This window comes from Astyanax mexicanus, chromosome 19, assembly GCF_023375975.1.
Source record: "Astyanax mexicanus isolate ESR-SI-001 chromosome 19, AstMex3_surface, whole genome shotgun sequence".
Taxonomy (NCBI): Eukaryota; Metazoa; Chordata; class Actinopteri; order Characiformes; family Acestrorhamphidae; genus Astyanax; species Astyanax mexicanus.
This window is the reverse complement of record NC_064426.1, coordinates 10,245,904-10,268,727: the sequence shown is the minus strand read 5'-3', so window position 1 is coordinate 10,268,727 and position 22,824 is coordinate 10,245,904. Positions and strand designations below refer to the sequence as shown.

Sequence of the window (22,824 nt, the reverse complement as noted above, 5' to 3'; positions counted from 1 at the left end):
TGGACCGCAGTCCACATATATGTGATCCCTGGCCTAGACCATATACATGGTTCTATCATGGTTTTATAAAACCACTCCTTGCTGCCCTGCAGAAAACAACAGGTTCAATGTTCAGTTTTACAGTGTTAAATATGTCACGTCAAGAAAGACTTTCTTTATTTTATATTTGTTATTTTATATTATGTTAAGTTAATTCAAGAGAAGTGGTCTTTTATTTTTTTAAAAAACTTAAAAATGCATTTTCCAATAAAGGGAGTATTGGTAAAACTGGTTATAATGTTTATGTTAAGGCGGGGGGAGGTGGTATCTGCAGCTGCTGAAAGTAACTAATAAAGTAACTTGTAAAGTAACTTAGTTACTTTTAAAATCAAGTAATCCATAAAGTTACTTTTTAAAGGAGTAATCAGGAATCGGATTACTTTTTCAAAATAACTATACCATCACTGCCCACAACCCCAAAAAATAGCTGTTCTGTGGTGGTCCTGATCGTTGAAGAATAAAGTAAAAGTAGGATAATAACATATACAAAGAAACAGAAGGGTCAAATTATTGGCAAGCAGGGAAAAGCAGAGAAACATATAAGGAGTTGGCTAAAACTACTAAAATTGGGTTAAGAACAGTCCAACACCTTATTAAAATGTGGAAGAACATTGAGGAAAAATCACATTTAGGAAAGGAATGTGGTCAGAAAAAAAATGTTTGGTAAAATCTAATCATAGAAAAACAGCTGTGTAACCTTAAGAAAAGCACTTATCAGTGAGGATAACCAGCAAAAAAAGGCTCAGTTTGCTATGGTGTAAAAAGATTGGACTCTGGAGCAATGAAAAAGGGTCATGTGGTCTAATGAGTACAGATGTACCCTGTTCCAGAGTGATGGAGCATCAGGGTAAGAAGAGAGGCAGCTGAAGTGATGCACCATCATGCCTAGTGCCTACTGTACAAGCCTGTGGGGGCGGAGCTATGATCTGTGGTTGCTGCAGTTGGTCTGCAGGTTTAGGTTCAGCAACAGTATGTGCTGAAAGAATGAGGTCAGCTGACTACCTGAATATACTGAATATAGATCAGGTTATTCCATCAATGGGGTTTTTTCTTCCCTGATGACACGAGTACATATTCCAAGATAACAATGTCAGGATTCATGGTGCTGGAATTGTGAAAGAGTGATTCAGGGAGCATGAGATCATCATTTTCACACATGGATTGAGAGAGAGTTCACCACAGAGTCCAGATCTTAACCTCATTGAGAATCTTTGGGATGTGCTGGATGGAGAAGAGCTGCTTTGTGCAGCAGTCAGACTCTACCATCATCAATGCTGCTGCAAGATCTTGGTGAAAATTAATGCAGCACTGGATTGAAATAAATGAAATAAAGAATTTGGACCATACTGCTTAGGATATTAGGATATGATCATGAAGAATCAGCAGTGATATATTTGTTGCTCCAGCCAGTTCCCTGGTTTTGCTGTAACTGTTTAGCTCTGAACAACAATTACAGTGTTTGTTCTGGCTCTCTGTTTGTTTTGTTGATCTGGTTTGCAGAATATTTCATCATGGGTCCAATTATCTGCTTCTACATTGCTTCTACAAACTGTGCAGCAAGCAAATACACATCCTGTAGTTGCTGATGAAGTCACCAGGCTTAAATGTGAAATAATATAAACATCTCATTTATTAGTTCATTGAAAATGGTAAAAATGTAATATTTGTTTAAATTGAAGCCTCTCCCTTTAGTTTTCTTGTGTTTAATTTTTTTTTTGTGATGCTGGACGTATTAAAATGCCTGTGCTGTCTATGGTTTGCATTTCAGTCACACTCTCCTGCAGACCTCATCAGACACGACTACCTCTCTTTAGAAGAGTCTCTCTCGCCCTTTTCCCTCCACACTCATTCACATACGTCCCTATACACACAGTGAGCTTGCGTAACAGGGCTGACGTGTCTGCCTGCTGTATATGTCTCTCAGGCCACATATGGTTGGTGAGGAGAGAGCAGTGAGTGCATATAAATCTGGAGACACACACACTCACACACACACTGCATTAGCATCTGTAGAAGGCAGTGGTCCTCATACTTTGGTAATTGTAAAAAAATATATATTTGGTTTGGTAAAAAAATATGGAATAGAACAAATAGTGAGTTCATATTTTAAATAAGAATTTTAGCAAATACAGTACTTTATATACAGTGTTCTTGAGAGGCTAGAGTCATGGTCAAGCTACACACAGGCCAGTTGCAACAGGACAGGCAACTACCAATTTATATACACTCCTCAAAATAAAGGTGATGTTAAATCGATGTTTTAATCACATCTTTACTGTTTACGTTTTGAGGTTCAGTTGGACAGCTCACACAAATATACTTAAATTGTATTAAATAGTGGCGAAAATAATGTATGACATATACTCAGTAGGGGTGTGCCATATCGTATCGTACGTGATAATATCGGCAAACACTTTTAATATCGTGAACGATATTATACCCTGAAATATCGTGCTATATCACCCACCCCTAATTATCACACCAGAGTACTGCTTTTTTGCCATTTTTAGCAAAAGAAAAATTCACACTGTTCTCATTTCCTATTATATATCTACTGGAGACAGATTATATGTGTCCAGTATAAATTATTTTACTTTAATCCTGGATAGTGCTGGACGATATGGCCAAAATTCATATCACGATATATTCCTTAATTTCGGTCGATACGATATAATTTCGATATCGATATAAATACTTAGAAGGCCACAGAAAACTGCGAAGAATCCCTGCAATGGAAATATGTACCTACTACTGTCTGAAAATTTAATTTAAGTCTTTGAAACCTCCTTTCACGAAAACATTATAATACTTAAGAAATAAAAAACAGTCAAGATAAATCAATGCTCAATTTTATTTGCATATAGCAAAATAAAAACATGACATCCCTGTCAAACATAAGCCTATATAACTATTACCAATAAAAATAACTTAAAATTAGGACAGAAGCAGAGCTTCTTAGTCTTTTGTAAACAAATTTAACAGATCAAAACAAAAGTGTTTCAACTAGGATAAAGAATAAAAGAAGCCTTTATATACATAAAAGCAACAAGATTTTCCCGTCAAATAAACAAACCTACAGGCTTTATCAACTATAAATAACTTAGTTACAATATAAGCTACAAAAGTGCTTCAGCCAAAATACAACTCTTTATAAACATAAAAGGAACATGATATCCCCGTCAAATAAACAAACCTAAAGGATTCATAAACTTTAAATAACTTAAATAACTTACAACATACGCTATAAAAGTGATTCAGCCAGTATAAGGAAAATATTGTATATAGTGGAACTGATTGAGGTGGCGGAACAGATTAGATGTTTTAACGTTACCGCTGCTGGTCGGCTCCACTCTCCGGCACAATTTGCAGCAAACTGAAGTTTAGCAGACCTTCGAGAGTTGAACCAAATCCTCACCACTGAATTAGACCTCCCTCCTTCAATTAATCACTTGTGGAAGCGGCAGGGGCATTCATTTTGCATCAAAAATGTCCCGCGCTGGGAGCCAAGAGGACCCGCGGCTGACCGAGAGGACCCGCGACTGACCGCTGACCGAGCGGACCCGTGGGTGGACCGAGCGGACCAGAGGCTGACCGAGCGGACCCGAGGCTAGGCTAGGCTAGGCTCGGCTTGGTTCCGCTCCGTTCCACTCCAGCGCAGAGCATTTCAGATGCGAACCGAGTCTACCTTAGCCTTGGATCCGCTCGTCCCGGCTCCGTTTGGCTCCAGCGCGAGGCATTTTGGATGCATAGCGGACCCGAGCCTAGCCTAGCCTAGCCAAATCTAGCCTAGCCTAGCCTATGTGATTACATCATCACGCACAGAGATAGTCCAGCTACGGAGGCTGATTGTGTTCAGCTGTGCGGCAAGCTGACGCCAGTAAAACGCCTGTCCGTGACAGATTCTGTAAATAATACATATCGATATACCACAAAAGTGATATCACCGTTATTGAAACATTTCTTATCGCGATAAATACCGATATCGAATTATTGTCCAGGCCTAATCCTGGATATATGGAGATATATGGAGTGCATTACTAGTGAGTGAATATACCTCAAACTCTCTCTTTGATAACAACATAATTTTTTATTTAGTTCTAAACATACACACAACAGGAAATATAAAATACACTCATACTGCCTGTATTATCCTAAATTTGCTTGCATGATGGGTAAATGTTAAGCTAATTTCACATGTAGGATTATTTCACTGGTCTAGTTAAACTAATTTATGCTAGCTGTTAGCTGTGCTAAACTCCCTGTTGACTTGTGTGTATATGTGTGTATATATATATACATTGAGAGGTGCCTCCCTGAAATTAGTTTTTGAAGGGTGGGATACCTGCATTGCATGTAGAAGCTGGATTAGACTGGCTCAGACTTACATTGCAAACGATATGTTGTGCATTTTGGCTTGTTTTTGTAGAAAGGAAGGGGATGGACCCATGGCATCCATGCGTTCTACAGTCATTAAGGTGTGACTCAAAACATAAATGACACTTTCCGGCTGTGGGGACATCCAGGATTAAGCAATACCAATTCTTTGGAAATGCTGCTTTAAACCTAGAACAGTAAGTGTACAGTGTGTCTCATGAATCATGATTAAATTTGAAATTTGATAGTGCTAAAAAAATACCAACCCATTATTAGGACAGCTACAGTGAAGATTTTTAATTTTGCACAAGCTAAACTAGTTTTCCCCTGGAAATCTTATTAAAAGTATAAGCATATTGTAGGCTAATAAACATTAGCAACGTCGTCTTAAAAAATAACAAAACATCTGGGAAACATTTGTGGAAACCCACTTTCAACATTTACAGTATGACTTTAGCACAATTAATAGATTTGTAAGCTGTTTTAGGCAATATAATGTATTAAAAAGGTAAGAAGATATGAGTAAATTACCTTGCTGGTAATTCTCAGTTCTCAGTTTGAAAAAAAAATATTATCTCTTTGAATAACTGATAGCCTTACAATTACAGTCAGTTTTTTTGCCTTATTGCACACTCCAGTATGAGCACCAGTGGAATATTTAAAAAGAGACTGAAAGAAACGTGGATGATCACTGTCACTGAATCTCTTTCTTCCTGTTTAACCGTCAAAGTACTTTTCCATTGAACTTTAACTGTACTCTTGGGGCTAGTGTGTGTGTGTGTGTGTGTGTGTGTGGCAGGACTGCAGCTATGCAGGGCATGTGGTTCTGGACTTTTCCCTCACTCTCTGTATTCCTTATTAATTCTACCACAGGCTCTCTACAGGAAATGGCATCATCAGTGGTCAGCTTAAGTAGAAACACCCTTTCAGAGATGAGTCATGAGAAAATGTGCCTTATAAGAAAGCTTCAGGAGAGCTATAGGAGCAGATTTTATTTTGAGACTGAAATGCTGGCTATATCAATAGTGCTATGCTAGGTTTTAAATGCTTGCCATTATTCTGTCTCATCGTTCTGTCCAAGCCCAAAAAAAAATAAATCATTGCTGCTTTGACTGGTGTGGTCACAATTCCATACATAGCTTTCATACATTTGCCTTCCAGTGACTTCTGTGATTTTTTTTTCTTGGGCAGAATGACACTTTTGAAATTGGATGGGTTGGGTAGTTGGGAATGAGGTGTGTTGAATGGTAATCATTCAGCATCCTGACTTGACTTATGCTCTTGTAGCTGAATACAATCAAATCCTCACAATTGTTGGCCTCCTTATCTGTCACTTTAAGGACTGTTCCAGGGGAGTCATAGCATGATTAACCCTGTGCTCCGACACCAGTGTTCTCAGCTTCTGAAAACTACAAGGCAGTGGTAGCTTGGTGGTTAGATTGCTGGGTTATGATGGACAGGATTGTAGGTTCGATTCCTAAATAGAGAAACGGTGGTCATGATCAAACATGCTCTTTGTTGCTGAATGCAGTCAGATCCTCACAGCAATGTTCCAAAATCTATAAGAAAGCATTATCTAGACGGTAAAACAGATTCAAAATTTGATTTCAGATTAAAACAAGAATAAACAGGTTTTCTAATACTTCAATCATATAGTGTAATCATATAGCCATAACATTTGCACCACTAACAGGTGCAGTGAAAAACAACATATCTATTTATTTTATTAATTTCTATCCCATTTTCTCACCAATTTACAGGGCCAATTACCCAACCTACTCATTAGGACTCACTCTATTACTAGTGATGCCCCAACACCAGCAGCGTGAAGACTAGCACGGATACATGTAAAGTCAGACTTCACCTATTTTTGAACTGCTGCTGATGCAGCATTACTGAGTAGCATCACAGCGTTCAGAGGAAAACGCAGCTCATAGACAGCTCGTGCTGATCGACATCACCCTTTGGAGTGATGTGGGAAGAAAGCGCCATATACCCACCCAGAGAGAGCAAGGCCAATTTTGCTCTCTCAGGGCTCTGTCAGCTGATGGCAAGCTACATGACCGGGATTCGAACCAGTAAACATTAATTATCTTCATCTACAATAGCATCTGTCCAGGAGCTTTGTACAGTACGCAATCTTTATGATTTGGGCTCTTCATGCCACCACACTGGATTTTAAATGGAACAAATAAGATGCAGTTAAAGTATAGACATTCATTTGTAGTTCAAGAGGTTGAACAAAAATATCGTTTTATGGGTTGCATTGACTATTCCCTCATTAACCCATCATCATCTCTGGAGCTGATTGTAGGTAGAGCATCTGCATTTGGAAGCTATTGCTTTAAACCCACAACATAGTTAAAGGAGCTCCCAATTAAAGTGAAACAGACCATCATTAGGCTGATGATAGTGTCAGTGTGATAGCATGTGTGTACATGGCTTCCCCTGGCATGGTGTTTTTTTGAAGATGTGACAGAAGACAGAAGCAGAAGGATGAATTCTGAAGTGTACAGGATATTTCTTTCTGCTCAGATTCTGTAAAGATGCCAGGGTGTTTGGATGAAGCATTGAGAAGCATTTCACTCTGTCTTAAGAAAAAACTAAGGCAGAAAGGCACACAAAACAGCAGCAACTGAAAATATCTGCTGTAAAGGTCTGGCAAAGCATCACAAAGAAGAAACCCCAGTGTTTGGTGATGTCCATGGCTTCCATTGTTCCAGACTTCAGGCAGTTATTACCTGCAAAGTATTCTCTACAAAATATTAAAAATGATCCTGATTGGAGTTCCCAGTATGCAGTGGGTGGCAGTACATACCTAAAGAGCTCAAAGAAAGGACAAATGCTAAAAGAGAGACAGGGTCATTAGCCCAGGGCTCACTGTTGCAATACATGAAGGTTCCACCTTACAACATACAGAACTCACAGATAAGATTCTGCTGCTAATGCCTCTGCTATGAGATACAATAAGAAACTTTCAGGTTTGTTTTACAGCTTGGCTCAGTATACAACCTACTTACCTAAAAATGAGAAATTCTTGTTACTTTTTAGTGTATTTATGTTTATTTGCATCTGTTTAAATCATATATCGTGCTTTTTTCAGGCAAAAACACTTGTATTGCTGAGATAAATTAATTAGTGTAATTCGCTTAAGCGCCTAAAACCTTTGCACAGTACAGTATATAATACAAATAAATATATTACATGGACAAAAGTATTGGGACACCAGCACATTCACTGCTCCAACAAATATCAAGGGTATTTAAAAAATTAGTTTATCCTGCTTTTGATGGAGTAACTGCCTCTACTGTTCAAACGAAGCGCATTTGGAGCATTGTTGACAGGATTTGATTGTATTCAGGGACAAGAACATTAGTGAGGTCAGCATGCAGGATGATTGACACCACACCTCAAAACAATAAAAGTATTGATTGGAGCATCATTATTCCAGAGAACACAGATCCGCTGCTGCATCGCTGCTTAATGCTGGGGGGGGTTTACACGCTCTAATATTTCCCACACTTGGCATTAGGCATGGTGCCAACATTTTTTATGTTTAACTGCTCCAGTGAGTCCTATTCTAACTCTATTAGCAAAATCTCCCAACCGGCACTATAGAAGCTGTGTATGCCAATGCACATCAGTACTGACTGAGCTGTTTAAACACAGTTAATACAGAATGTATGTTAGTTTATTATTTAAGTTAAGTAAAATGAACACATGCAGGAGATGTGCAGTGCAGTCGACCTGTCAGCTTCAGGCCTGAGCTGTGGCTGCTGGGAGAATCAGTCTTCCTGTGAGCTGGAAAGAAACCTGATCCACATGTGTGTGTGTGTGTGTGTGTGTGTGACGTGTTCTTCGGTGTTGTGATAAGCATGCCGCTGCCTGGCTGACGGAGCCTTTATAATAGCTGTCTTTGTAGGGAACTCTGGGCCGTTAGCTCCACCGGGCCGGTCCTGCTGAAAGGCCTGGAATTCACACCTGCATTCTGCAGCTACCTGCGCAATAACAGACCAAGCTGAGACTGTATCATAAGCTTTTAAAATAACGATCAAATGTGTGGCTTAAAGGAATTGTTTAATATGAACATATTTATGCAGCTTTCCATTTACTACTGAAAAGCTGAGGTACACTGTATTTAGCACCTAAATGCTGCCTAATGTAGCTTTCACACACTAGAAATCAGTAATTTCCCAAAATCTTTTCTGTAAATAAATGGCCACAAACTTCTTTCAACAATTAAAACTAAACAGTTATCAATAACAAGCACAAGTGCCCACACATGCCAACGCTCACGACATGCTCTCTCTTTAACAAATGGTTTAAAAATGCTGTTGATGGGACTGTTGAGGGAATGTTACTGTAACTCATTCAGTGTCTAAACTACAGCAGCTGGCTCATGGTGCTCTGGCTCGTCTGATTACAAACACATGTAGCTCATTTTCCCTCTTTAGTTGTTATTAATCATTCTTTTCCTATAGAGGAAGCTCTATGCATTGACGTCACATTCCTGCTGGAACACACCCCCTAATTTGGCTTGACAGTGATCTATCAACAAACAAAACAAAACAAAAAAACAATAGTTAGTGGACAAAACTTTTATTCTGTCAATTGTATGTACCTGATTTCAACACTGAGGAAATACACATAGGCTATGTTCACTTTACCAGGCTGAAGTGACTTAAATCAGATTAGATTTTTTCATGGCTGTGTAAATGTGCTAAATCCGACTATTTCCAATCAAATCTAAGTCACTTTTATATGTGGTCCTAAATCAGATATGTCTCCAATCCATGGACATGCAACATGAATGTGAATGGTTCATTCATGCTCCTTTTTGCTTTTACACATGAGCTACGTGCTTCTCTCTCGTACACATCACACATCTCTGTGCAGCTATAGCTGCAAAAACAGCAAAAGCAAACCACCTGGCCTTTTTCTCCTCCTCGACCTGATCATGAACTTCAGACCAGCCGTTTACTCTCCACTCCAGCAAAAGATCCTCCACATATGAGCTGCTAACTCATCCATTTCCCTTTATGAAGCTACGAGCCGTCTCTCAAAAGTACTTTTTTTTTGGTATTTTTGATGAAGTAGGTGATGTTTATACATGTATCAATGTGCGCATGTGAGGCGTTTCAGGGACAGATTCATTTCTTAAGGTAGCCTAAGGAACCAGTAGGTAGCTACTGGTTCTAAATCCTGGTCCTGGATAACCGCTGTCTTGCTTTTTTTAGTGTTTTCCAGCTATAACACGTCTAGTTTACCAAGCGTAGGTCAGTTCATTAGTAGGTTTACAGTGGTGTGAAAAAGTAGTTGCCCCCCTACAGGTTTCTTTTGTTTTTGCTTTTTTTTCATACTGATATTTTTCTGATTATCAAACAAACTTTAATAATAAATAATAAAATATTCAAAACAATCTAGCCCTGAGTAAAAAAATAGTTTGTCCCCTAAATCTAATAACTTCTTTATGTCACCCTTTGTAGCAACAACTGCAATCAAGCTTTACCGATATCTGACAAAGAATCTGTCACATCTCTATGGAGGAATTTTGTTCCACTCTTCTTTACAGAATTGTTTTAGTTTAGTCCCGAGTTCCGATCCACCAGTTCAGAATCGCTGCTTTAAAACATTCTGGCAGAACTTCTGTCAGTAGAGACTGGGTGCACAAACGAGGAGATGAGGAATCAGAGCTCTTTAGAGTAATTGTTTTCTTTCAGTGAGTTATCAGAATGAGAAAAAAGACCTAAATAGGCGTAATGTTATTTCAGCAGCCTTTAATGAAGTGGCGGATGTTTCTCAGCGTAATGAGAACCAGAATCCATTCCGTGAAGCTCTACTGGCATCGTCTTCCACAGCTGGATTTAGAGCTGATCACGTCCAGATATTTCTCGGCCTATTTCTCATGTGTGAATCTGCCAATATGCATTTTTAACAGCTCTCTGAAATATGGCCCAACTGTGAAATCATTGTGAAATCATCGGGGGATATTTTGTTTGTGGGAGTAAAAATTAGAAAGCACACTCGCTAAATAATGTGCTGCTAAGAAGACAAACTTTCAATTAGGTTTACTTTAAGTGTAAAACTTTCTTAAAGTTCAAAATGACTAAATTAGGTATTTTAATATAATATATTAAACATTTCATCTCTACAATTGCAATATTGTGACCCCAAGAGCTGGATAATTATATTAAACTTATAGTAATTTCATACATTAAACAGTTCGATAATTGGTCATTCCACAGTAATAAAATGTGATGGTATCTGTTGCCAGCAGTGCTGGTCTGCTGGCTGAAGGCCGTCCACCTGCTCAGAGTGCTGCTGTGTGGTGTAGCTGAGAGATGTGTGGCATCAGTATCCTGAAATATCTCAGGGATTAGTTCAGCCAAACAGCTGAAGCACCCAAACCAGTAAAAGCATTCTTATCAAGATTGTACAAATATTTAAGAAGGATTTGGGGACTTATTTGTGGATTATCAGATATGATAGATAGTTCAAATGGTACTTTAAATGGAGTGATGCTGTAAAATAAACACAAATATTTATATCCATAAACATGCATGTTTGTAAGAGAAATGTGTGAGTGTGAAGAACTTTTTAAAGTGTAAAGGACCTTTCATTGATGATAAAACTCTGTATCAATTTAAAGGTTCTCATTTATGTTTCAGATTTGACTTTGTTATAGAAAAACAAAGTGGTTCTTTTAGTAAACACATCAAATAATGTATTTCAGAATGCTGGGGTGAATAGAGGAGGGCTATTTGACTAAAGTTTATACTCGTTATCATGTTTCACTACAACCCAAGTCCATTTCACACCAGACTTAAATGTTACATTTTTAAGGTGGAATAAAAAAAATTCTCTTTTCCACAATGTTTTGCAAAATATTGTTTATGATTTGGTTTTGTGTCGTTTCTTTTTCTTTTCGGCCTAAACTATTAAACAGTATGAAGTGCTTGGGTTTCTGAAGCTTGAGACTGATTGTTAAGCTGGGTGAGAGGGGACAGGCATACTTAAAGGGTTTGTGAGATGATGGGCATCAAACTCACATCATTACTATGGGAGGTATATAAATCCTGCCAAGAGATAAAACTGAAAAGAAAACATTAAAATGAAAATGCAAATACTGTTTTGCATTTTCTTTTTCCAATTGTGTGAAAATATTAAAACAGAATTAAAAACGAAATTAAACCACTTAATTTGCGATTTAATGTTTTACTTCAGCATGGCTCATATGTGAGAACAAATACAATTAAAAAGGCTTTTTGCCTCCCATACACTACACATAAACATTACAGCAGTTTTAAAGGCTACTATAACGTAACTCTCTATACTGTGACACGGAGCAGCAGCGAATCAATTCCGCCCTTTGCCTGTCAGAGTCGAAGAGTCGACTCTTTGATTCGACTCCCCGGTAACTGAAGTTCGAGCTGAGCGGAGCGCGCGCGCGGTGTTGTTGCGGAGCGGGTAGTAGTTTATCAATGGCGGCGATTTTTACAAGGCAGCTAAAACGAGTGAAGTCAGGTAAACATGAAGGACTCTTACAGCTGTCTGACTTACTCTAGCTTTATTTCCTGTTTATTCCTTACTACTTTATCCTCACTTTTAACCGAAGGGAGTTTTCCCGCTCAAATTCAAATATGAACTCTAGAAATGCAGCTGAATAACGCTAGGTTAGCTAAGCTAACTTGTGTCTGAGGTTGTAGCTAAGCTAGTTGTAGCTAGTTAGCGGTAGCTAGTTAGCGTTAGCTAAATAACTAACTAGTTATCTAAGCCGCGGTGTTTCTGCTCTTTGTAGTAAAGCTCAGGTGAGTCAGGTAACGGGTAGCGTTAATTAATCAGATTGTGCTAGTGTTAAATTGCTTCAGATATCACACAGATGCTAGACTGAGTTTAACTTCCACTGAAATATTGTAGCTAATATATTCAGTCGTTAGCCAGCTAAATATATAACGTTTTAAATGTCTCAGAAGAGCCGGTAAGGCCCAGTAAATGGCCAGAGACCTTTGTACGTTGTATAAATTCAGATATTTTAACCTAACTAAGTCTAACTAGGTAACCAAGGTTGGCTACCGTTAAGTACCTTAGGTTAGTTGACGCTAGCTAGGTTCGGTTAGGTTAGGTTAACCTGTAGCTAGCTGTGTATCTAACGTCTTCAATTTTTTCCTTTGATAAAAAATTTCCATTTATTCTGGCAAAACACTGGATAATACTTAATTATTCTGGTCATTTTAAGTAAAATTGTGCTTGTCAAGTGAGAAACTATTGCATTAACACAGTTAAAAACTGGTAACTAGCTTGGTTAACTAGCTTTACATCTGTAAAACTGGAAAAGCCTGTCAGGTAGATATTTGTCATTGAATATGAGAACTATTTGAGTTTTCTTTTTGTATGTGGCATTAAATGTCTTGTGATTGACTATTGTGCATGCGATGATGTAATTGTTATTATTTATCACGATCCGTACTTTCTGTTTAATTTGTAATTTAATTAAATATATTTGACGTTTAGTTTTGTGTGACTGGTTTTAGTTTTCAAATGGGTGTTTAAAGCTCGAAAACCAGGCAGTGTTGTACCACAGAAATAAAACTAAATAATAAATTGTTAATCCTTATTTGTGGTACAAAATAATAGTAATGTTCAGTCTTTCTTCTTTATCTCTATGGCCTCTCTCTTAACATGTAGAGTCATAGCAGTTGCTTAAGCAGTTTGCACTATGGATTAAAAAGTTGTTTTTGAGCACAAAATGATGGAAACTATGTTCTGTACTTTTTAGTTCAAGTCTAACACTATTTTTTTTCCTTTTCAGCACTTAAAAGGTCATTTGAAGTGGAAGAAGTTGATACACCCACAAATCCATCGCCTCTTTCACGCAGAACAGGGAATCCTCTGCGTTCTTCCACTGGCTCAGCTTCCAGCCGCTTCCATGACCTGGGATCACGCAACTCTGAGAACACCTCCAGACATGGTTCTGAAACATCATCCAACAGCTCCAGGCATGGCTCAGAGAGCTCGTCCTCTGGACAGCGCTCTCCAAAAAGCGGTCTGCGGCGGGCAGACCTCCTTTCTGGGGGAAGAGTTGCAGAGGCAGGTTCACGCAGGACGGAGATTTCCATCGATATTTCATCCAAACAGGTTGACAGCTCGCCCAGCCCAGGCATCGCCCGCTTTGGCTTGAAGCGGCCTGAAGTTTCTCTACAGAACCGCACTCCAGAGCTTGCAACCAACCGAAGGCCAGAGCTTTCGCTGGGCCGGACCCAGGATGCCCCAGCTGCACTGCGAAGAGCAGAAGCCCCCCAGCTCACTTCCAGGATTCCCGAGCCTGTCCAGAGAAAAACTGAGCTTCCAAGCCCGGTGGACACATCACTTCCAACTCGCCGGCCTGAAACTAACAGACAAGCAGAGATGCCGTCTTCAACCAGAGAGTCTGAAAACAGCTTCGTCTCAGCCACCAGTGTGACCTCCAGCTTCACTGAGTTTAAAACACCTCTGTCAATGCAGGAGAACACCAGCAGAGCCCTTGAGAGTAAGTTGCATTTTTTTCATATATTTTTATTAATTTAGTAGAATCTTCTTCCAGAGCAACAGAGTCACAACCTGCCATATTTTGCTTGTTAAAGTCAAGGTTTTATTAGTATATTTATAATGATGATTTATGGATCCAAATTATATTTGTAGAAGTCTTGGGTCTCAAGCAGCTTTGTTAGTCTGCTTTAAAAATTTACAATCATTCTTTACATTTGTATTAATTCCTTTATTCATGAAATATATCTCTGCCTCAGTTATGGTTGATAAAGCTGGGAGTAATAATGGAAACAGACCCTAGTTGTTATGTTGTAAAATGGCTGAATTATAGCAGAAATGCAATGGCTGTTGTTTGCTGCTGCTGCAGCTAGAAGCAGAAGCATGTTGTGTTTATGATGCAGTAGAAAAAGTTGAGGGTAGTTAAAGTAATGTTGTTTCTATGGGCCTTTGTAAAATTCATATTTTTATATTGTTTATAAACTCTCATTATCTGTGGTAATTACAAGAGTATGAGCACTGGTTGCAGTTAATGAGTCAGTTGGATTTAGAACAGCCTTTATTCCTAGTAGATATGGGGGCAAAAAGAGATTTTTTTTTTTTGGGCATGGTATGGTAAGTATTAGGGTTTTAACAAGTTACTAAATATATTACTAAGTATGTTTGCTTTTCTTGAATTGTATAGTTAAACCCAGTGAAAATAAAATGTAAATTAAAATATATAGGGTACTGGTTTCTGAACATGTCATATTTAACAGTTTAATGTTTCTTGTTTTCCCTTGAAATTGTAAAGAACTGATCATTTTCTAATTGTAGGGATGTCTGCTCATTTTGTATTTTCACAGAATGCTTAATATTACCAGAATATAAAGCCATGGTAATGAGAAACCCAGGAGTTAGGAAAGAATGTACCCTTAGGCTCTGTTTTAGGCTGACGTCAGACAGCTGCCATGATTTGGCAAATCCTGAGGCACAGAAACTGACTGGCCACGTAAAAAACACCTCCTTGTTTCTATAGGCATTGTTCATTTTCAGCTACACTGACCATATAGGAAAACTTTGATGTTTTTTAATGGTCAGAACCCTTAAGAGCATGTATTACTGGGATGGTGGGTAATTCTCAAAAGAGAATGAGAATGAACATAATGCAGTTATCAAATACAACATTGTACCCAGCAAATTGAATGTCCTTTTAAAATTGTATGCAGATGATATCATGTCTGTAAAATATATGGTTTGGGATGTTGTCAATCCACAGCTTTGTCTTTTAGCTATAACACTAGCCTAGTCACTGGGAGTAAATATCACCTACAGAATAGATAAACCAAAAAAGCTAAATACTGAAGTTTATAACTTCTATATTAATACAGAACCACTGGGCAGCTAAATACATAAATGCAAAATCATAGTGTTAAGTGACCTTTCTGTTGAATTAGCTTGCAGTGATGGATGGGGTGTGAGGAAGGGCCATCTGCTCCACCCAGTATAAGTGAGGGCAATTACATTCTATTGAAAAGCTTGTGGCATTTTAGAGTATCAAAATAGCCTTTGATTTACACTCTGGCTCTTTGAATTTGGTCCTCAGTGGAATGTCTCAAATTTGCACTCAATTCACAAAATTGTTTGTTAACACAGTTAATGAAATTTGTTGTTACTGTTTGTTTAATGTAAAACAATTTGCTGCCAAGCTTTTGGGCAAGGTACTTTATCATACCCCACAATTAACCTATATTTGGCAGGTGGTTGGATTTATTATTAAGATGCTGGAAAGCCGGAATGCATTTTACTTGAGTAAATGGGAGAAAGCTGTTTTCTATTCTGCACTGCAACAAAATGATTTTTCAGTATTGCATCTGCTGCCCCGCCTCCGTAGTGAACGTCTTAATTTTAGCCGTCTGCCACAGAACTACTAGCCATGCTCTGAAAGCAAAATATGTCTCAGATGTTTGCTTGCCACACTATTCTGGAACGCTGTGTGTTTGTGTGCATGCACAGTTCTTCATCGAATCTCTGAAGAGGTTTTGGTTTGTTGGTCTGCTGCAGATGCAGCTCCTAGGTGTGACATTCCAAATCTGGAGATCATAAAAGTGCAGCATAAAAATAGAAAGCCTTCAATTTTCAGCTTTTTCCAGTGGAACTCTGAACTAACTGCTTTACACTCCAAGCAGACATTGCTCTTCTGCAGGAGTTTGTCTTGTGATATGAAGAACTGTTTGAATGTTCATAAAGTGGTTCTTTGAAATTTCACAGTTCTGTCATGTAAATAACCATTGTCTGTGCTGTGAAACTAATTTTCTTGAGAGCACTTTGCTGATTACCTGTTGACTGTTTCAATATACAGTACCATGTGTTTAGAACATGCTTGAATTTTTATCAACATACAGTATTTGTATGTTAAGTTTAACACTCACATTGTTGGATGATTGCTTATGCTGTAAATTTGATGTTCTAGTTTGTGTCTATAAATCGTAGTACCCCAGTTGTACAAAGCTGGGTGCTCAGACATTTGCAAACTGTTGGCTTTTAAAAGTGGTTTAAATTATTATTGTGCTCAAAACATGCACAGTAATCGGGCCAAATAAGCCCATTTTATCAAAAGGTCTGGTTCAGTATCATTTAAACTTAAGTTAAGTTTTGATCAGTCATATTCTAACGGATACCGGGGCAGCATCACTAAATAGCTAGCAACATAGCTCTGATGCATCGACCAACAGATGTCTGGGCTGACCAGCATTACATTAGGAATGATGTGGAGAGAGAGTCATATACTCATCCAGAGAGAACATTGGCAATGTTGCTCTTTTATGATTCTGGCTGCTGAGGGCAAGCAGTGTCCGGCATTTGAATTGGCAGTCCTCAGATAACAGTGGAAGCGCCTTAGTCTGCCGGACCACTCAGAGCCTCTAAATTAATTTTTTATTAATTTAACATTTTATTTTAATTCTCAAAGTACAGAATTATGTTTTTCATCACTGGAGGGATCATAGACATAGAGTGTGTGACTGTTTCAGTGTTTTTCATTCCTACAAGATCTTTTTTTTTACCCTTTAGTTTTGACTAAGAGAAAATCCAGACGTTGAGGAAAACCTTCACAAGATGTGAGCGAGGTAACATGGTTCACATTTGGGTTCAATTACTAATCCCACTTTGCTCCAGAGTGGACACAGCGAGTGCGTGCATGCGTCAAAAGGCTTCCTGTAAACCAGCTGATTTAAAGTCTCATTTCATGGAAGACCACATTTTTACCTCTATATATAGATGTTGAGCTTCAGGAAAAGTCAATCTGGCATATGAAACTAAGTAAATCTTTTATTACAGGTGTACAGTTATCACCCTATTTTTCAAGACAATCTGGACAACTTACAATGTGATAAAATATCAATAGCAGATCTGTTATTGAATAGATTGCAACCAGATCGATAATTAACATGGTAGGATAATAAGCCCAGTTAAAATCACAAAAATTGAAAGAGAATTATTTATGAACACAACAGCAAAAGTGTACTGTTCACTATGTTTGATCACTAGAATGAATGTGTGTTCACTCCACTGAATTCCAACTCCATTAGAATTGAGGAAACTAAGTGGGACTGCTCTTTCAGTTTTATGAGCGGTCAGCAGTGGTCACTCTGACTGTAGAGACAAATGCAGTTCATGTGTCTCATTGCTTTTACTTTTGTGTGTGACACACAATTATGGTTTAGGTTGACTGGCTGTTTATAAGTGACCTTGCTGACGTGCGGGCACACTCATCCGCTGGGGGTTTAAGGTTTGTGTGACTGTTGGTTCAGAATAATAGGAGTCTTTTCAGGCACAGGCCTCGATCTTTCTTTGATGACATCACTGTGGTTCTCAGTGTGGTGAGAGATTACAGCTCTTTAACAAAGAGCTAAACCGAATAGTAGTGTAATGAGGTGATTTATAATGGGATGCTGGATTAGTGGGTTATTTTTTATGACACTGATTTTGAATACCCCCATTTAGATCTGTTGGGAAGTACATGAAGTTCTGATGAACCTACAGAGGTCATTCAGCACAGCGAAAGTAATTCTTTTCTTGCTCAGTTTTCTTTGGAAAGTAATCGTATTAAATTATTATTTGTTTTAATGTGTCTACTGAGGGGACAGTATAAACAATGTCTAGATTACAGAGATATTCCACATATGTCTTTCCTTTCTAAAAAGTATTTTTTTCCAAATGTAACATAAAAACCTATTTTTCCTGAAAGTTGCTGTTAGTAGATATAATGGATGCTTTACTTTTGTTAAATTATTGCCAAACTTTCTATTTCCTATAGGACCTAAAGGAAGTATACACCATATATATGTGATAATTTATTTCCTTACTTAGCTAGCTTAGCTAATAAGGCACTGCTATTGGGGTCTATAAAAAAGATACAGCCTTAGTAGTAAAGATACAGCAAGAGTGCTAAGTAAGGTTAACCCTTAAACTTCACTTAACATCAGACTTTTGCGGCCCGGCAGCCGAGAAATAACCCCCTACCCACCGCTGCAATGTCACCCCCTACCCACCGCTGCAATGTCACTATTCCTACGGCAGCACAAATAACCTCCTACCTGCGGCAGCGCGAATAACCCCCTACCCACGTCCGCGATGCCACTATGCTCGCTGCAGCGCAATTAGCTCCTCTTTAGCTATTAGCCGTGTTGAGCGAGGCCATAAAGTCACTGGATGACGTAAACACCCTAATGTCTCTAATCAGCTCGTATTTCTGAGGATTTTCTTTTACTAGCTACTGCAGACAGTAGAGGTTTAAGAAGAGTTTCATAGTGGCACGTTGTACAGTTAACAGAGCACCCTTTTACCCCTACATATAACTATTATTTAATTTTTTTATGGATTAATGATCTTTGAGTGTTGTCCTTATCAACTTTGCTCTACTTGAACATGATGAACCTGGTTGAAAACGACAGTGTAACTCGATAGTGTCAGCAATGATGCTCTATTAGCCCTCATAGCAGAGTGGAAACCGTAACTAATGGAATGGTCTCGCACCCAAAGCAAAACACGGTCACGAGTGTGAATGTGTGTGTGCGTGCAGCAGCTGAGGGAGAGTTATATGTCTGTAGGGATAGTCTTTGGTCATGCCTGTTTTAATGTGTAATGAGGCGTGACCCATGACCTGCCCCAGACAGAGTTAACTACAAGTACACATCCTCCACAGTTATACTGCGTGCGTGCATGCTTGTTTAGGAGCCAAGGTTCTCGTGGGGGTAATTGTTTTTGCAGCATGTATGAGATGGCTGACATTAAAGCATAAATCCCAAAGGAGAACATAACGCAGGAGTGGGGTTCCAATGTCAAGGGGGCTGGACCATTTGTGGTCCACTTCTTTTGAAAAGAGGCATGACATTTTGTACTGGAGAGTTCAATATCATTGGCTGTGACTGTTGTGGCTGTGACTGTTGTGGCTGTTGTGAGGTTTGATCTGCATATGAATAATGTATTAGGTTTAATTAGCTTTTTAAATGAGAATATTGCTGTGAGAGAGAGACCTGAGAGTCTTCAGGACAGCAATTCCTCCAGCTTCTATGGTTTGAAGGAAAATGAAGCAGATTAAATTTGCGGCTCAATAGGTAACTTGCTGGATTAGTGTTTGTGCTAACCGGACATGAATCAGCGTGGATTGTGCTCCCGGTGGCACCATGAGGGTAATGCAATGTCAAATGACATGCAAATTTAAGAACATGAAATCATACAAGCATACTAGGAGGTAAAAATGCTGTTGGCAGGTCTGAATTATTTTTTGGCATTAGTAAATCAATTCGTGCACAACTGCAGACCCTCTTTAAAGCAAATGCTTGTTCTAATACACACATGCTTGAGCAATATATTCTAGAAACTTATGGCAAAATACATACGTGGTTCTTTGTTGGTCAGCATTAGTAAGATATCAGTTGTAATCCAGCAGAAGTGCTGTTTTTTAAATATAACTTTATCTGTTTTTGCCAATGAACTTGTATGTTCTACTTCATAGAATACTGTAAACATTTGTTTATTGCTACTGTTCGATTTTTACTCTTTATCAAAACACTTTATTTGTTAGCGTGTTTTCCAAAAGAGAAACTTATCACAGTTTGTTCTGGTGGTGAAAAATATTTATAGAGTGTGAGATCCCTGTTCTCTGGCCAATACCAGTTTATCCTATGAGCTCTGTGGTGTTTTGAACTCCCTCTGACCTGAATGAAGAGTTTGGAACACTGGGTGGAATATCTGTCTCATTTTGATGTTTGTATCGTACACATGGAGTGTTCCTCTTTTGGGCAGCCGAGTCACTTGCACACAAACACAACTTTTTAACAACTTTGGGTTAACAAAGTCCCTTTAACAATTTAGTGTTTTTAATATATATTGTGAGAATCAGCTGACAAGTCCGGTCTGATGTTTGTGTGATTCAACAAACATTATATATTTTGCAGTATTAATTGCCCTAAATTCACTACCATAAGAACTATACAGTGGTGTGAAAAAGTGTTTGCCCCTTCATGATTTCTTTTCTTCTTCTTCTTTTTTTTGCATGCTTGTCTCTTAAATGTTTCAGATTATAAAACAAATTTAAATATTAGTCAAAGACAACACAAGTATTGTGTTGATAATGAAGGTTTTCATTATTAAGGAAAAATAAAAATCCAAACCTACATGGTCCTGTGTAAAAGTGTTTGCCCCTGCCCCAGTTAAAACAGAACTGTGGTTTATCACACCTGAGTTTAATTTCTCTAGCCACGCCTAGGTCTGATTCCGACCACACCCAGGCCTGACTATACCTGTTCTTAATCAATTACAGGGCCTACCTGACAAACGAAGTAGACCAAAAGATCAAAGCCATTTCTTAAGTTTTGGGACTACAGCGAACCACAGTGAGAGTCTTTATCCATAAATGGTAAAAACGTGGAACAATGGTAAACATGGCAGACAGACTTAAATTACCCCAAGAGAACAGCATCAACTCATTCAAGAGGTCACAAAAGACCCACAATAACATCCAAAGAACTACAGGCCTCACTTGCCTCAGTTAAGGTCAGTGTTTATGATTCCACCGTAAAAATTACACTGGGCAAAAATGGCCTGCCCGGCAGAGTGCCAAGACATTAAAAAACACTGCTGAGCAAAAGAACATTAGGGCTTGTCTTAATTTTGCCAGAAAACATGATTATCCTCAAAACTTTTGATCACAGTCACAGTCAACATAATTACAACCAAGGAAATATATCAGCATGGCTACCTGCGCTGTTTAGGAGATTTTCCTTGCCTCAGCCATGACTCCTCTCTCTACTAGATAAACACATGCATTTGGCACATATTACTGTCCTCAAGGGAGTTTCACTTTGTGTCATTTTAAAATGAAGTCAATAAATAATGAAGCTTCTGTCTAGACAGCTGTCTCCTCCATGCTAGGAGCAGTTCTGTAGTCCCATGAGTTTTGGGAATAATTTATTATTATTGACTGCCTGTTTCTGGTTTTAGGACAAATTGTGCTGTCTTTGGAACATGAAATTTTGTGTCATTTTTCTCGTGAAAAATTAATTTTTAAAATGCACAAGAAACAGCACTGCACACTCAAAATATCATAGATCTGAATGAATGAAATGTTCTTATTTGAATACTTTGTTCTATACAAAGTGCTGACAACAAAATCACACAAAAATAATTAATGGAAATCAAATTTATTAACCAATGGAGGCCTGGATTTGGAGTCACAAACAATTGAAGTGAAAAAACACACTACATGCTGATGCAACTTTTAATGTAAAGTCAAAATGAGGCTTAGTAGTGTGTGTGGCCTTTACGTGCCTGTATGACCTCCCTACAACACCTGGGCTGCTCCTGATGAGACGGCGGATGTTCTCCTGAGGAATCTCCTCCCAGACCTAAAGTGTCAGTCAACTCCTGGACAGTTTGGTGCAGTGTGATCTCAGGCCCTCATACCATCCTCATGGAGTCGGTTTCTCTGTTTGTGCAGACACATGCAAATTTGTGGCCTGCTGGAGGTCATTTTGCAGGGCTCTTGCACTACTCCTCCTGTTCCTCCTTGCACAACGGCGGAGGTAGTGCTCCTGCTTCTGGGTTGTTGCCCTCTTACATCCTCCTCCACGTCTCCTGGTGTACTGGCCTGGTGTACAAACCTTTTTTGCCTCAGCTCGCATTGATGCTCCATCTTGGATGAGCTGCACTACCAACATTAAAAAAAGAAGTGGTCTGTGCTCCCCACCTGCAAAACCACTCCTTTGTGTGTCTTGTTAATTGCCAATCATTTCCACATGTTGTCTGTTTCATTTGCAAAACAGCATAAGAAATTGGTTGTTAATTAGTGTTGCTTCCTAAGTGGACAGGTTGATTTCATAGAGGTTTGATATCCTTGGAATTATATTGTGGTGTTTGTGTTCCCCTTATTTTTTTTGAGCAGTGTATAAATGTAAATTTTTGACTCTAGTAAAAATTTCCTGCTGCATTATTTTCAGTAACATGGAATGAAAAACTTGTTCTGTTTAAGGTTTTTAAATTGAAGAAAATTAGACAAATTAGTCTTTGTGTCCCACTGTCATGGTGCTTACCTAATTGCAGTCTTTAAGGGGAAAACCACACATTTTTCTAGTCTTGTTCCCTCTGAGCAGTGTCCACTCTGACCATGCTCCGGTTGATGTGAATTGTAAACGGTCACTGGTGCAGGACCAGCCCCAGCGTTCCCACAACGCCTCCAAACCACAATGATTGGCATCTCCAAGGAAACAGGGCAGGGAATGACAGTGTGTCTAATGGAAAATTATCCAATATTTAAATTGGCCAGGAGTACCTGAATGATGTGTATTTACTGTAGCTAATTTATTATTTTTTCGGAACTAAAGAAGCATACTTCAAACACCAAACATG

The 22,824-nt window shown here is 38.6% G+C and overlaps 1 protein-coding gene across 4 annotated transcripts in view; it reads left to right on the top strand.

Annotated features, from left to right (window-relative positions):
• Positions 1 to 22,824, top strand: part of septin9a (septin 9a) — a 167,029-nt gene that overhangs the window by 80,901 nt on the left and 63,304 nt on the right. For 3 of the 4 annotated variants that reach the window (XM_022671920.2, XM_022671938.2, XM_022671926.2), the window contains one exon: positions 13,223 to 13,939. In XM_022671920.2, coding sequence (XP_022527641.1) covers positions 13,223 to 13,939 — 717 coding nt within the window. Of the gene's footprint in view, positions 1 to 11,815; positions 11,938 to 13,222; positions 13,940 to 22,824 lie in introns of those variants that run through there. The other variant, XM_022671934.2, reaches the window with a different exon arrangement.